This window comes from Sardina pilchardus, chromosome 8 (genome assembly GCF_963854185.1).
Source record: "Sardina pilchardus chromosome 8, fSarPil1.1, whole genome shotgun sequence".
NCBI lineage: Eukaryota > Metazoa > Chordata > Actinopteri > Clupeiformes > Clupeidae > Sardina > Sardina pilchardus.
In genome coordinates, this window is record NC_085001.1 from 24,082,256 (window position 1) to 24,097,645 (window position 15,390).

Genomic DNA, 15,390 nt, shown 5'->3' on the forward strand with positions numbered 1-15,390 from the left:
GAGGGGTATTCTAAGTACTGTACGTGGTTTAGTGACAAACCTGGGTAAGTTAACTCATAGTTAAGTGGTAAACCTCCTAGAGGAGCTGCGGCTTCATTCTCCTATACCAAAACAATGCCATTGGGCTCTTGTTGTAGGAGGTTTACCACTTACTGAGGTTTGTCACTAAACCACATACTTGCAATACCCCCCTGGTCTGCTGATGCAAGGACTGCTCTCCTCAGTGCAAATGCTCCAACAATGTGCTTGTATCAAAGGCGCACAGGAAGTTGCGTTTGTTTGTGTTTATGTTAACATTCAGACACATTCATTACATTTTAACTGAGGAACAAACAAAACACACCAGAGAGGCAGGGTTTCGTTGTTGTTTGGTGGCAGGCTGACCCCACTTTGTTTCCAGTTCTAGGAACCTGAGCTGGATACTATGTAGGCTACTCACGCAATAGGCAGCTAGCGGTTGTGAGGAGGTGATTGCTTAACGTGACAAAAATCTTATGGGCTTGAAATTGCGTAAAATCCCTGACTGTACTTTTAATACCTTTGAAAGATGAATTATGTGTAATTACTTAACATTAGTCACCTTGTACAATGAATTAACATATTATTGCCTTGAGGGTGGCTTTGGTTGAAAAGCATAGATCGAAATCAAAATCAAAGTCTTAATAGCATCTTTTATACAACAGAGAGAGAGAGAGAGAGAGAGAGAGAGAGAGAGAGTCTATAGCAAATCAACATCTTTCTTTCCAAACAAAACTCAGGATTAGCTGCACATTCATCACACATCAGCCACAAAGGAACTAAGATTTTGTGAGATGAAACTGTATTGCCACAGTCAACAAACAACCTAGTCTATGAACCGGCCTTCAGAATCAGATGAGAGAGAGGAAGGAAGAAGAAGCATCAAATGATATATTGAAGAACAAGCTGTGGTATGGCTTATACATGAGCAATTTGTACAAATAACTTCAAGTGAAAGAGGAAACCTTTTCGTCGTCAATGTGAGACTGGCAAGAGACCTCACTCACAAATATCTCATTTGCAGCTTGTTGGTGGTTTTGGTATAAAAGCCACACATCCTTTTTTCATGATGCCTGTTAGAGGAATGGGGCAATTCACATGAATTATGGGAATGTACTTAACAGTCAAACAATACTGCTTCAGTTTTGTTGAAAGCCTTAGGCACCAAAATGAAAACACATTCGTCAGACGCATCCGTGAAGAGCTTCTCCTATGAACTTTATGTCTTTTGGCAAAATGGCAATCAAGTTTTCACTGGAATAAATCTTCCTTCATTTCTCTCATTTACAATAATCTTTGAAATAACATGTTACTGTACCACCAGAAATAACATAAAAAGGCAGCAACATTGCATTATGGGTGAGTCACTTCCCTGTTCCTACGTCACACCTTATTTTGCTCTACTGGCCATTGTTTGTCCAAGGAGTGCTCTCCCACAACTGGCTTCTTCTCTTCCTCCCCTCTGCGGTCTGGTGTGTGAGGGAAGCACTGCCGACCAACAGTCACGAGAGCTCTCCGCACCTCACCACATTTTTATGTGGCCAGGCGTGCGACTAAATTGAGCCTTAGCTAATGAAATGGCAGCCACTTCTTCCTGACCCTCGCCGACAACGCGGAGTCACTCACAGGGATGTTGCAGTGGTGTCTACGGGGAGCGCGGCCCACTGATATTAGCTCCAGAAGGCCAAACAGGCTGTCCTTGAAAAGTGCGCCTGCCCCCTAATCCAAGGTTAAGAAATTAGAGGACATAAAACGGCTTCCGTGTAGCTCCATCCACAAGAGGTGCCTTTCAGGCCCTGCCAGGATAAATTTCCCTCCCGCTTGTGCAGGCGGAAACTCCCCCCGCACCTCACCCCACCACCCCCAAGCGCTCCAGAGAGACAAGGTGAGCAAGGTTCTCACCCACATGCACCCTACTCCCCCCGGCCTGCGGGCAGCCTTTGTCCGAGGGTGATCCGCTCGCTCGCTCGCTCGTGACCTGACCTGAGAGGCCCACAAGGGCAGCCAGGCTCGGGGGAGGCAGGTTCAGCTTGGCGTCAGAGCCTGACGCTCGGCTTTCGCAACACTCCTTATTTCTTCCTGGAGTCAGACAGATATTCGATTACACCGCACGACTGAGATCATCCTTGGACGCGTCGCTTATTGCAAATAGTTTGAAAATGCGGAGGAATTAGCGAGGCTCACATGACAGCTTGGAGTGTGTCACTGTTAAAAGCTATGCGAGTTATCCGATCCGAGCCATTTCCCAACTCTAGGTTTGATGAGAGGGCGCAGCAGAAACCGCTCTGAGAGAGAGGAACCCTACAGAAAAACTGTCTTAGTCCACTGGAGCACATGCTTCAGCAGCTCCTAGCTTTAGAAAGGCCTCTCATCATGCTCTGATCACATAAACCGTGTTGCTTTGTTTAGGGAGACAAAACAAGCAGAGAGAAAGGTTGTCTCAGGGGAACTGTAGAAAAAGTGGGCCAATTTTACATCTACATCAAAAAGCACACACTGTAATTTATTACAAACAATGAAACACTCTGCCAAAGTTGAGAGGCTAAAGCATGGTAATTGTCCATTCAGTGACAGTAAAATAATAGGCCTAATCCACCCGCCCACCAAATAAAAACCCAACAATTTAGACCTTTAGGCTACATGCAAAGTCTGTGGCTTGTTTAGGGAATACTGGTTCAGTTTCAACTCAGATCACTCTCTTGAGGAGTCATTAAATAGATAATTATGTTGTACGGGGGAAGCTTCGAGCTAAACGAACCAAAAAGCAAGCACAAACAATCTTTGGAACATGCAGACATTAGTAATCCCATAAGGCGCATGAGATGGTACTAAATAACTTTTAAAAGAAAAATGTCAGAGCCCACATGTGGCTGTGCATAAGGTTTACTTTCTAACAACCAAATGAAAATAACACATATTACAAAGCAGTTGTCGTCACTGTTTTAGTTCTAGCCTAAATACAATGAATTCATAGCCTACATCTTTCAAAAGGCTGACAAGTATATGAACAATATGTATCTCTGTCTGGCATTTTTGGAACGATTGCATATCCATGTTGATTTTGGGATATGTTGCTCTGTCTGACATATTTTTTTTTACAGCTTTTGTGATAAAACTTTCAAGAATAAGTGAGCTGTCTGAATCAAGGCTACCACAATTACCATTGGTCTCTCCCTGGCGTAGACAAACACCCTTTGGCTCAAAGGGTGACAATAAAAAAAAAACAACCATGACAGCGATCGGGATTGCATCACCACTTGGCCCTGGTGTTGCCCAGACTGGCTCCTATCGAGCGTCTTCAACTCAGCCTCTGCTTCAGGCATCCGATTTTCTGTGAGGAGATAACATGACATGTTGCAAGGGCTCTGAAAAATGAAATGCAAATTCCGATGAATCTCCTAAAGATATCTCCTCATCATCAACGAGCAATCCGATCCACTGACAGAACATTTCCACTGCCACACTAGTTTGTCGAAATCAATAACACGATGCACATAGATTATCACTTTCCCCATTTTTATCTAAAAAAAAAGCCCCAAACGTTTTTCAAGCACACCCATAATACAGCGAGAGCTACTCGCCCTCCTAGGACACGTGGCCCCCGTGGGGTTCTGGAATGTGGATAAATAGCTGCTCAGCATGTGTTTCTGTCGAATGCACACAGCTTATGTTTGGGGGGGTGGGGTGTGTGTGTGTGTGTGTGTGTGTGTGCGTGCGTGCGTGCGTGTGTGTGGGGGGGTTAGTCAGGGTCCATGCCTTGCGCGAGTCATGCAGAAAAACATATATTCTTGCTCTCTCCGCTTCCACTTTGTTTAACCATGCTGACAAATTGCCCTACTGGGAGATTGCTGTGCATTGCTGCCACATTTCTTCTGTCTGTCTCTGTGGAGAGTCTGACAAAGTGGACCACTTCATACTCATGTATGGCTCTTCTGTTAACCAGCTAGAGCTATAAAACAAACTCTCCAAACTAAAACAAGATCACTGTCAGCTATGCTGCATTCGCACTATGGACACGCTGAGGCAAAGCAGAGTTGTTTGCAGCCTTTGGTATGGATCACAGTGGGAGGCTCTGGATGTGGCTGTGTGGAGGGCCCTGTCGAGTAGGAAATAGGGAGAAAGAGAGGAAGAGAAAGAAGGAGAGGGAGGGAGGGAGGGAGGGAGGGAGGGAGAGAGAGAGAAATAGGCAGAGAGAGGGACAGGGAGAGGAAGAGAGAAAGAGAGAGACAGAGGAAGAGGCAGGAATGCGCTCCAGAGGCGTCTGTGTCACTGGTCAGCAGCAGTGCTGTGCTGGACGATGGGGAGGTGCTCCTGGCTGTGCCTCCTCACAATGCAGACACCTGCAGGACACCGTGGTGCCCCATCTAAAGCTCACACCAGCACCGGGCCACACAAACAATCCCCCCCCCCCCGCCCCATCCCGAACAAGCAAGCCTCAGTTTCCAAATCTCAGCTTCGCACCGTTGTGCTTCCAAGTGTCTCTCGACACACACAAGCCACCGTTTACCGCCGCATAGGCCCGTCCACCCCCGCAGTTATTCACAGCCAGCCTCCCCCCCGCTTCCTGGCGCCCCTCCCACACACACATGTCCACGCTTTCAGCAAATCACTAAGCCGGGCCTGCCGCACTCACCAAAACCTGACACGATGCTGAGGAGAGGAGACCACACTGTGGTCGGAGGCAGAAAATAATGCCGTAGCTGAGGGTCTTACTGGGCATGCGGATGCAAGAAACGTGCCCTGAATTATAGTGCAGTGCATCTGTCAACGTGTGTGTGTGTGTGTGTGTGTGTGTGTGTGTGTGTGTGTATGTGTTAACTCTGAGTTTTTGCTAGCCTGCTGTGACCATCCACCTGAGAAAAAGTGTCAACACCAATGACAGTCATACCGGGGTGGCAAGTTGATGAAAAACTACTTACCCTGCAACAATATTGAATATCCACACACGATGCCCATCTAAGTGGCTGTGCCGCAACCTTATAAATCATTCATATACACACCCTGGGGGTCGTTCATCTTGGCCCTGGACCTGTACCACACATGACAGGTACAAATGACATATGGCAACAGCCATTTCCTGGTCTCCACAGGAGGAGAATTTGTGATGATGACTCCTGACTGACAGAAAAGGGAGGAGATCTACTTAACTCTGTAGAGTAATACAAAGCACAGATATGTGGCTCTGGGATGTTGAAAAACATACAGTATGCACACACAAATTTGGGAAAAAAACACTTGCGGTTAGTGCCCTTACACGTTTTCGGTTAGGCCTTTGATCAACACTGTGGGGGGGGGGAAGCAGTATTTGAACACTGGTTGCCTATGAATAATTCTTCAGTTTTTGTAACCGACTTTCAATAAAAATGTCTTCTTGTACAGTCCAGATAAGTTCAATGGCACTTCTGTGATGTTCTGATTGTGCGTAAAGTGGAACGCTAGGTTGTCTCTGTCGACTGGTTATACAACATGGGTTTCTTCCACTTGCTTCACGCGTTCTTGCACTCGCATATCGCATTAACCTTGCGTGTTAAGTTCCATTAATTGGGCAGGCTTTTATTCAACTCTGTGACTACATCTGCAAATGTTTTCTTGGTTCATCAAAAGCACCAGATGGCCTTTATATCTCAGCGATCAGAAGAGGCTATGAATGTATGTGTAGTGTGCTCTTCAAAAGATCTCACAAAAAAGGCTTTTTCGCGTGACTTCAGATTTGACCAAAATTGTCTAGAAGTTTCAAAGGCCAGGGACTGCTGATGTTAGTCTTTGGTTGAAGCATCCATCCTTTCAAAGTCAACCGATGTGCACTGTACACGGACCCTCTTCTCTACACCTAGAACAAATCTCCTCCAGGCACTTCTTTTCACCGTATGTTCTGAGATCCATATACTTGATGATGTGCCGCCGTTAGGCACACAAAATGAATGTTAAAGAATTGATTTCTCCATCTATGCGTGTTACGCAACCTCACTTGCTAGACTCATGACTCCTTTCTTCTGTGATTCTTTGTTGGTAGAATGATGTACCGAATGCTCTTCATTCTAGCGATAGTTTTGAGGTCCTCAGACTAGTGTCTAAAGACTCATCTGTTTTTAATCAAATCTCCATACAGACCTGTGGTTTATGGTTATTGTTATTATTTAAACTCTTTTTTGTCTATTACTAATATTGCTTTTTTTAGGCTATATGAATTTACTTAAAACTGTAACATTCCTGTTAAAAGAATGTTTATTGATGTAATTGTCAGTCAATCTGAACAAAAGCTGCTTAGAACTATAAACATAAGCCATGTCATTTGACTGACACCTTTAGACCTTAGAAGAATCTTATTGCCGTTGACAGCAACTTTCCACCACATGAATTCATTGTACCCTGCACATTCAAGCTCCAAGCCCAGTAGGTAGCCTACCAGTACATATGGAGGGAGTGAAGAAGCCTGCAGCAACAGCAGCAGAACCAGAGGATGATTTGCTGCTTACTAACATGCTGTTTCTTTCTTCACACAAACAATGGGGGGGGGGGGGGGGAATCAATACACCAAAAATTCCCAGCAGACATTAACAGTAGTGAAGCCAGTCATGCCACTCTAGCTCTGGATGCTTGGTGAGGCGTGGTGAGGGCGATGTGTCAGCTGGGGACCACCAAATCCATCCCCTTGCCCTGTTTGAGATCTGCATCCTAACTCCAGATCCTGCCTCTCTGATGAGATCAGTGGGCTGGGCGGCCAGCATCAGAGAGAGAGCCCTCCTCAGCACGACAGTAGCGAAGCGCCAGCCGCGCAGCCCGAGGGGACAATCCCTGATGCCCTCGGATCTCTCTTTCAAGTGGTGCAGACACCTATTCACCGCGTCCCCCTGACTCCTACTAATGGGCCACTACAAAAGATCACTGGCCTCTAAGAATAGCCAGCACCTGGCCCTTTCATTCACCCGTACACGAGTAGCCTACGCTTCCAATTCAAAACTTCTGAAGGCATTCTTCCCCTGACCCCACCCCACCTACCCCCCCCCCCCCCCCCCTCCCTCCAAAAAAACAGAACACATGAAACAGCCAGGGGTTAGGGGTGGGGGTTGGTGGAGGTGGTGATTGGTGTTGGTGATGGCAGGGACTCTAAAGACTCTGCTATCACTAGCTGGAGTGTGATGATGGTAAGGCCCCGATGCAAAAGCTACAGAGGAATAGCGGGGATTGTGTTGGCACCTGACTATTTCCAGCTCTCGTCTTTGGCTCAGAGGGGCGGATTACCCGCCACTTTATCTCTTTCTTCTGAGGCTTACCGCCATCCGTACGGCAAGCAACTTCAAAGTGTGTCACAAAAAACAAGGCCGAATGTGAGCATGTGTGTGTGTGTGTGTTTGTGCAGGAGTGTGCATGGACTCTTCCCCGAACAGAATCGGCTTAGTTTAGTTCCGTTCAAATGGCTGGAACGTGAAAAAAAATCTCAGTTTGATCTCGGTGGGCAGAAGTCTCCTTGGGCGTCTGGGGAAGGCCACGGGAGTGCCCTCCAGTGTCCTGTCCAGGTAGTACAACCGTGGCAGGCCAAGAACCCCTACGGCTCATCTGTTGGCTGTCCCAAAAAAACAGAGAGAGACATTTCACACAGAAGTGTCAAGAGGATTTTGGGCTTGTTCGGCGAGCACAACTCAGCTTGCGCAGCCTATGAAGGTTTGCGTATTGTTGGACAGTCAAGAAGACTAAGGTGGCATTAAGTCTGAAGGACTGACGGCTGAAGTTCTAAGTTCATACAAAGTGCTTCAACATTGGTATGCGCACTGGTGTGATGGAAAGTAAAAAAAAAAGAAAACAAGCACAATGGACACCTCGTCAATTTCAGACAGATTTATTTGCTTTGGGTCCTGGGGATACAACCACAAAGACAACATTGTGCAAAGAAAGCAAAGACAGGATCCATTTTCACGTAGTACAGGGGGATGATAAGCAAGGGCCTCACATCCAAAATACACGCGTCATATAAGAGCAGACACACAGTTGGCAACGAAACTGCATGAGATCCAGCAAAACACTGAGGCAAGAGAGTAAGTGCTCACTTACACGGCTAGGTAATGATCAGACGTACAGAGCAGAAACCCGTCATGGACGCTTCCATCATAGCTCGAAGAATACTGCTAATTATATTCATTTGAAGGCAAATAATGGATAGCTATTTAAAACAATCAGCCATTCAACAAAAACAATGTTGTTTTTCTTTAAAACACGAGTATAAAAATATCCATAGCTGTGAGGTGCTGTGAGCGATTGAGATCTGGGGTTTTTGCTGATATCTTATCAGACACGAGGAGAGAAATCTGTTTCGTCTTATTTTTCCAGCATCTGATCCGAAGCGCTGCGGAGTTGGCCCTTCGGCTGCCAACGCCCTGAATGCTGAGATGCTGTGACTGCGGCTTGCCAAATGAAAACTGAATGCAGGTGTACGATCTTGTGATTAAACATCTCTTCCAGGGGCCTGAGAGGGGACTCTCTGTGAAGCGCCAAAGTCTTTCCACAGTTTTTTTCTTTTTTTCGCTGAAGCCTCAGTAACATATTGCTAGGATACATTTATTTTAAAAAAAATGTTCTTTAATATATATATATATATATATATATATATAGATCTGTAAATGAACCATTTTGTATTTTTTTTCTTCGTCGTTTTATCAAACCACACATAAAACCCTTATCTTTGCAGTAGCTTTTTTTTGTAATTTTGTAAATATTTAATAAAGCTGAACTATGTACAGATAGATGTTCTGTATGAGTAATAAATGTGTCTGCCAGCACCTGAAGAACACAGGACTAATATCAGCCTGTGCCTCTGTGGATAGTAATCTCCTTTTGCCAGACACAGCACAGCTCAGAAGTTGCTGACATGAGGTGTGCATGTTAAGTTCACGTGGGGTTTCAGGCCTTCGACTCAAGCAGGAGACGGGGGGAAAACAAAAAACAAAACCGAAAAAAAAAGAAAAAAAAACACGAGCTTAGTGGTGAGAAATAAATGGACACTCCAGGTGAAAGAAGAGAAGAGAGAAAAAAAGGATGAACAGATGATGTCGGGACTGAAGCAGATGGGGGTCGGAGGGGTCGGGCATCAGCTGCCGACGTCCTCACTCGTCCTCACTCTTGCTTCCTTCCGACTGCTCCTGTTGACACACACACACACACACACACACACAGGCACACACACACACACACACAGGCAAACACACACACAGACACACACACACACACACACACACAGATAAACAGACAAATAAGAGAAGGTGGAGAAAAGCCAAAAGGTCCGCTGTGCACAACAGTACCAAAACAGCCTCTCGGTTAATCTGACAGCACAGCCTAATCTTTCTCTTCAGGACACAACAGGCGACAACAAGAACAACACACAATCATTAAATCTGCTTCCCTGCTGCATCACAGCTGAGTGAAACAAAGCGAGCAGTACAAAAGAGGAGACAGCAGCGGTGGAGAAACAGGCCAGAAGGAGCGACGTCACACTGAGTAATGGACACGGTGGGAGTTCACATCGCTCGCTTCTCTTCTCCTAGTCCATCACAACGCCAGAGCAAAAGAGAAACATAGTCAACGCAGAGAAGACAAGAGCGTCATTAAAAACGTTCGTCTTGAGATCGATAATGCACTCCTTCTGTCTGTCTAACGACTTAACTATAGAGCCTATCGACATCCAGTTTGAGAGTTATGATGCAAATGAATAAAGTGTTTTAGATGACAATGTGGCACAATATCAACAAGGTCTTGCTACCTCCGACTTCAGAAATGCACTTGAGCAAAAATAAAGCCTGAGTGAGCCACTGATGATAACTATTGATTGATAATTGATGCTATCTCGCTGTTCAGTCGTGCTTCAAAACACCCAATGACTCAATTTTGTTACAAGCATGTTTGATGGCCACCCGCAAACCAAATCAATTTTGAAAATAATTGATGATGAGTGTGGAACAGAGTGCTATTGTGACACAAAGGGATTCACACATTCCCTGTGTGGCATCCGATGTCATGAAATGAGTGTTGCATCCTCCAACTGGCTGTGTGAAAGGCACAGAACATGGAGTCCATAGAGATGTTCATAATGTTGCTAGATCATATGTGTTCATGTATCTTAACTAGAACTGCACTGTAGGATCTGACTACAGGCTATGGGTTCAGTACCTTGACTGCACCAGTATTGAAGGAGACATAGAATGGAAACCATTTTTGTCTTCGTTTAGATGAATTAGGGGAGGTTGTGCATAACCAAAGAGCTATCATGAACATGAGGCATGGTTGTGCCCTCCTTCATATAGAAATCTTGAACTAGAAATAGCCACTAAAAAATGGCCGAATTAGAACAAAGCCTACTTGTGATGTCAAATATCGCAAAGCCATTGAAGTTCATTGTGGTTGCCAAAGAGGACGCCATTTAGTCAAAAGGACCATTTCAATACCCAGCCTAATTATAAAGTTTTAATTGGGCTTGTAAAATTGCAATTGCATTTATTTTTTGAATAAAAGTTGAATATACTGTATACTATTCTAACATCACAATACTCAATTCTTCCATTCTATGTCCTCTTTAAAAAATTGTCCTAATAACGTTGACGTACATGTACTCGTAGATGACGACCGGAAACATGACAATGAGGGACCTAAATGGGACACTTCCCCCTCTAGTTTTCGGCTCTAGTTTCCTGTCCTCAGTGGACGTACCTTATCGTCTGGGTCATCGTCGCTGTCCTCATCGCTGACCACAGGCTTGGCCTTGTTGCGGCTCTGCCTCTTCTTCCCTTTGTCGTGACTGCGCTCTTCTCTTTTGCTCAGCTTGATCTTCACCCTCACTGACTTGGCTGAGGACAGAAGAAAGAGAAACGGCAATCAATCATTTTGCCAAAGAACTGCTGTGCTCATGCTTGGTGTCTTTTTCTGACAAGAAAAGCTGCCACAAGCTCTTCAATTTGAAAAAATCGCTGACAGCTAAAAGAAGTTCAGTTTTTTAAAGTTGTGCATTGATGGTACAGATCAGAATTAAAAATGAAAACATAACCTCTGAACACCCTCTACACGTTCAAGTTTGAAGGGCAGTAACAGCGAACGGGACAAACACTACGCAAACTCACACTCGGTCTCGGACTCCTCCTCGTCGTCGTCGTCGTCGTCGTTGTCATCTTCGCTCTCCTCCTCCTTCGCAATCTTCTGCCGGGCGCTCTTGAACACGGACTGGAGCACAATGGAGTCCTCATGGATCTACCCAGAACCCGCCCCGAAACAGAACCATGAGACAGCACCAAAAAAAAAGCCTACCACCGCCTATCTGTCAGTGTGCGAATGGCACGCCTCGTTTTTCTGTGTGTGTGAGTGCGTGTGTGTGTGTGTGTGTGTGTGTGTGTGTGTGTGTGTGCCTGCATGCGTATGTGTATGCATGTGTATGTGTGTGTGTGAGCGCGTGCTCGCCTGTGTGTGTTTGTGTGTGTGTGTGTGTTGGAAGGGATCTGGAGAGGCAGTGACAGTGCCCACGTGGCAGCAGTTCGACGCAACTCTTTAAAGACTCCAGGGGTTGGGGGGGAGGGGTTGGCAGGGAGTGGGACTGTTTTGAATCTCTGTTTGTTTGTGTTGACTTCTCTCCTCTTCTTTCCTCTCCTCTCCTCTCTTCCTCTCTTTTTCCCCCTCCTTGCTCTGCTACACTGGAGGAGGAGCGCAGGGAAGCTAAGCCCTGATGGCTTTCATTAGGAGCCCTGTATGTTTGGCTTGGGCTCACGCGGCCGTTTCTGGTGACACACTCCAGGGCTTTCTTGCATGAGCGCCAAAGCAAGCATACAAACAGCAACAAAGAGCTGATTAGAGAAACTGTGGGGAAGTTGGGGGGGGGGGGGGGGGGGGCTGGGGAGGGGGGCGGGGGTGATATAGACCAATGCCTGGCTCACGCCTGATCTATGGACGGTCTACGAGAAGGGTAATTAGAGGATACTTGCTGGGAGGCTCTTTGGTCAACTCGCGGAGGAGAAAGCGGGAGACATTTTCTGCGGGTCGTGTGAACTAACAGTCCTGGAGATGTAAAACAGTCACAGCGGGGAGGGAGACACATTTCATTCGGATTGTTATCGTGGTGTCATGGGAACTATCTAAAGAGGGAAAGCGTGTATGGATACCAGCGACGTGTTTGGTGCGGAGATGAAGAGCTCTTAAAGAAAATCCAAATCACCGGAGGCCACGTTCAGACACAAACTATTCCTCCTAATGTTTTATTTTATTTGAGCGAGTTGACAGCCGATGCTTATTCAACATCTCTTGAACTTCTAAATGTACTTTCCACAGCTTTCCTGTATGAGAACATGGCCAATATGAAACCACAACTCATTTCTGCCCATAAAAGCAATACAAATCTCTACTAGTGCAAATCTACTCATGTGGAAATCTACTCAACAGCTGGAACACTGGATGGGAGGTCGACCAGAAGACACTACCAATGATATGAGTGATGCTGCTAATTTTATGGGGTGTGCTTTACTTTCAACTCCATCCAAAGACATGGACACACACAAACAGACACACACACAGACACACACACACACACACACACACACAGACACACACACGCACGCACACACACACACACAGACACACTCACCTGTGAGCCCTCCAAGTTGAATGTCTGGGCGTTGAGACAGAGCAGCATGACGTCCTTCTCCAGGTCACTCACGCTCCTATACTTGTGACTCCGCACGCGCTCCTGCAAGCAACCGGTAACACTCCTTAGTAAGCACGGACGATTACAACATCAAAACAAAAACAAACAAAAAAAAAAAAGCCCTCCCAAACAAAAACAAAGGAAGTTTCTAGGAAGGAAGCTTCAGATCTAAGCCTCCCGCCAGCATGCGAACACAGCCATTTCCTGCAGACCGGGTAAGCACAGCGGAGTCGGTCTGAACTCTGGGCGTCTCTGAAGCTATGCAGAGTGCTGAGTGAACACATGCTCGGTGTGCCTACCTTGATCTTCTTGAAGTCCACGGGTCTTCTTATCAGCTCATAGTATTCAGGGAGCTCCTTGCGTGAGGGCAGCTGCACAAAGACCTCACTGAGCTGTCTGCCGGAGCTGAGAGAGAGAGAGAGAAAGAGAGAAAGAGAGAGGATGATGGAGAGGTGTTGGAAGCTGGGAAGAAGGGCTCCTAAAAGAGCCCCTAAAAAAAAGAAAGTGTTCGGGACAAACAGTGGTCTCTCAATCCCACTTTCCCTCTGGGGAGCATCTTAACGCGAACACAAACAGCTCAGCACTTGGGGAGGGGGAGTGCTGGGGGAGGATTTGGCTTTGACTGTCATTCAAGAGCCGGATGAGTCCTGACGGCCTGAAACTAACAGTGACATTTCACCCCTTTTTTTTTTTACAGTTACGAAACTGCGCGGTGAAGGGGAAGATAATGGTGCTGATGGGAATCTATGAAAAGCACCAGGAGTGGCCTGTGTGAGCGGCACTGGAAGTCTCTTAACCCTCAATAGTCTCGACAGCTCGTTTGAGCAGTCAGATTCAATCTCTTAACAAATAAATCTCCACCGTCCGTAAGTGCACTACTAAACATCAACACAACAGAAAACAAGATGGTCAGTGGATTGATAACAATGCACTGATTTGACCGGTGTGGGACTAGGAAGCCAAGGGCATGCTGACTCTCTTCCATGCTCAGCTGGCTAATCACAGCTTGACTGTAGTTTCATCTAATTGGTTGATTGTTCTTTTTTTTCACATTGCTGAATGATAAGGCTGCCGACTCAGGCTGGCTTCCCTAGTGATGACTGGCGTGTAATCCTGTATTTCACCATATATTCAACACATCATGTATCGGGGCGGGGAGCTATTTCTCATTGCTCATTGCAAAATACTAAATGAGAAACGGAAGAGAGAGAGAGAGAGAGAGAGAGAGAGAGTGATGACAGCGCAGCACAGAAGAAGCGTTGTTTAATTTAAACAATTAAATTAAATGTTTAAATAAAAAATGACAGCTATTGTGGTACACAGCAGGGGAAGCATGACTCCCCCCTTGGCCTCGGGGAGAAAAGAAAAACGGCACTGCATCCCAGCTGATACACATCTCCCCTCATCCACACCACCGTCTGTCGGCTCCCTATCTACACAGCCAGGTGGGTGTCAGAGGGGCTTAACTGATAAGGACCGGGTTCTGTTGCACCAGATGAAAAAGATAAACAAACCAACAACGGAAATGACAAATTGCACATTCGGTGAGTATCTGTCATGACAGTGTGGTTTAACACTTCAACACCAATCGTGAGATGCACACAAGCCACACTACCGCCACTGGCTTATGTACATATGAACACTGCTAAATACCAATCAGAATAACATTTTCTTAGCGCCAGTGTAGCGTGCAGAACAGAGGGGAATGGGCCGAAGCACGGAACATAAAAGCATGAATATGCTTTGCTTTGGACCGGACTCAAGCGGCACCTCCTCTTGACGTCAGGCCCGGGATGACTCCGCCAGCTCCGCTGCAGCCGTATCGTGACCCATCACGGCATGATACTGATTAGGCTGATTTCAAAAACAGGCCTCTCGTCTAAATTGTTCCAGGATGCACCGGAGCAGACGGATCGGTAATAACAAATACACATTGCAGTGTTCCTTGGAAACACTAAGAGCGTCGCCGTGTCTCCTCCGCTGAGTGTGCTATCAGATAGATAGAACTGAGCATATTGAATAGGAAGTCAGCATGTTGCTGAGGCAAGCCGTCATCATTTAGGGGCTATTTGTCTATTAGGGGGCAGTGTTTCTTCTATCTACACTTTTGTGGCCACAAATGTATTGCCATCACTGCTTCAGAATTAGCCTGGGGGTTGCAGACTGGCCTGCCTCCACTGCTAAAACAAATCTAGAGGAGACTATAGACGGTGTGGAGTTTGCTCAAGAGGGCTAGATATAACAGATTAAATAACAACCAATAATTAAATAAATGCAAATGTTAAAGTGTAAAAAACACAATTGCCTCAAAAGATGAATAATTCAACACTAAAAATTAATATTTCTCTTTGATGCAAGTGTACAAAGCAGCTCTCCAGGTGGTTAATAGTTGAGCTGCTGCTAAAAACAAACCCAATATGGTACGAGTGACACATACAGCTCATAGTGTTCCACAAGTACCAAGGATCAGCGGTCGTCTTAGTGATAGATGCCTGAGTGCGACCCGTTGCCCATGGCAACAGGACCACAACTAAGTGTCAAGGTCTCTTAACACTAGAAGCGCCGCGCCGTTCTGACCCACTTATACCTAGAAGCGCCGCGCCCCGGTCATTTGACCGCTTTGACGACCTACTAGAAGCGCCGTGCTGTTGTGAACTACTTAAAGCGCGGCGAGGCGGTCAAATGACCGCTGAGTCCTTAGA

General features: G+C 46.1%; 1 protein-coding gene across 5 annotated transcripts in view; it reads right to left on the bottom strand.

Moving 5' to 3' along the window:
* Positions 1-7,839: 7,839 nt before the first annotated feature.
* Positions 7,840-15,390, bottom strand: part of smarca2 (SWI/SNF related, matrix associated, actin dependent regulator of chromatin, subfamily a, member 2) — a 46,442-nt gene continuing 38,891 nt past the window's right edge. For 4 of the 5 annotated variants that reach the window (XM_062543294.1, XM_062543290.1, XM_062543291.1 and 1 more), the window contains 5 exons: positions 12,988-13,093; positions 12,629-12,730; positions 11,121-11,247; positions 10,714-10,850; positions 7,840-9,152 (listed from right to left, as the gene is read on the bottom strand). In XM_062543294.1, coding sequence (XP_062399278.1) covers positions 9,117-9,152; positions 10,714-10,850; positions 11,121-11,247; positions 12,629-12,730; positions 12,988-13,093 — 508 coding nt within the window. In that variant the 3' untranslated portion in view covers positions 7,840-9,116. The other variant, XM_062543295.1, reaches the window with a different exon arrangement.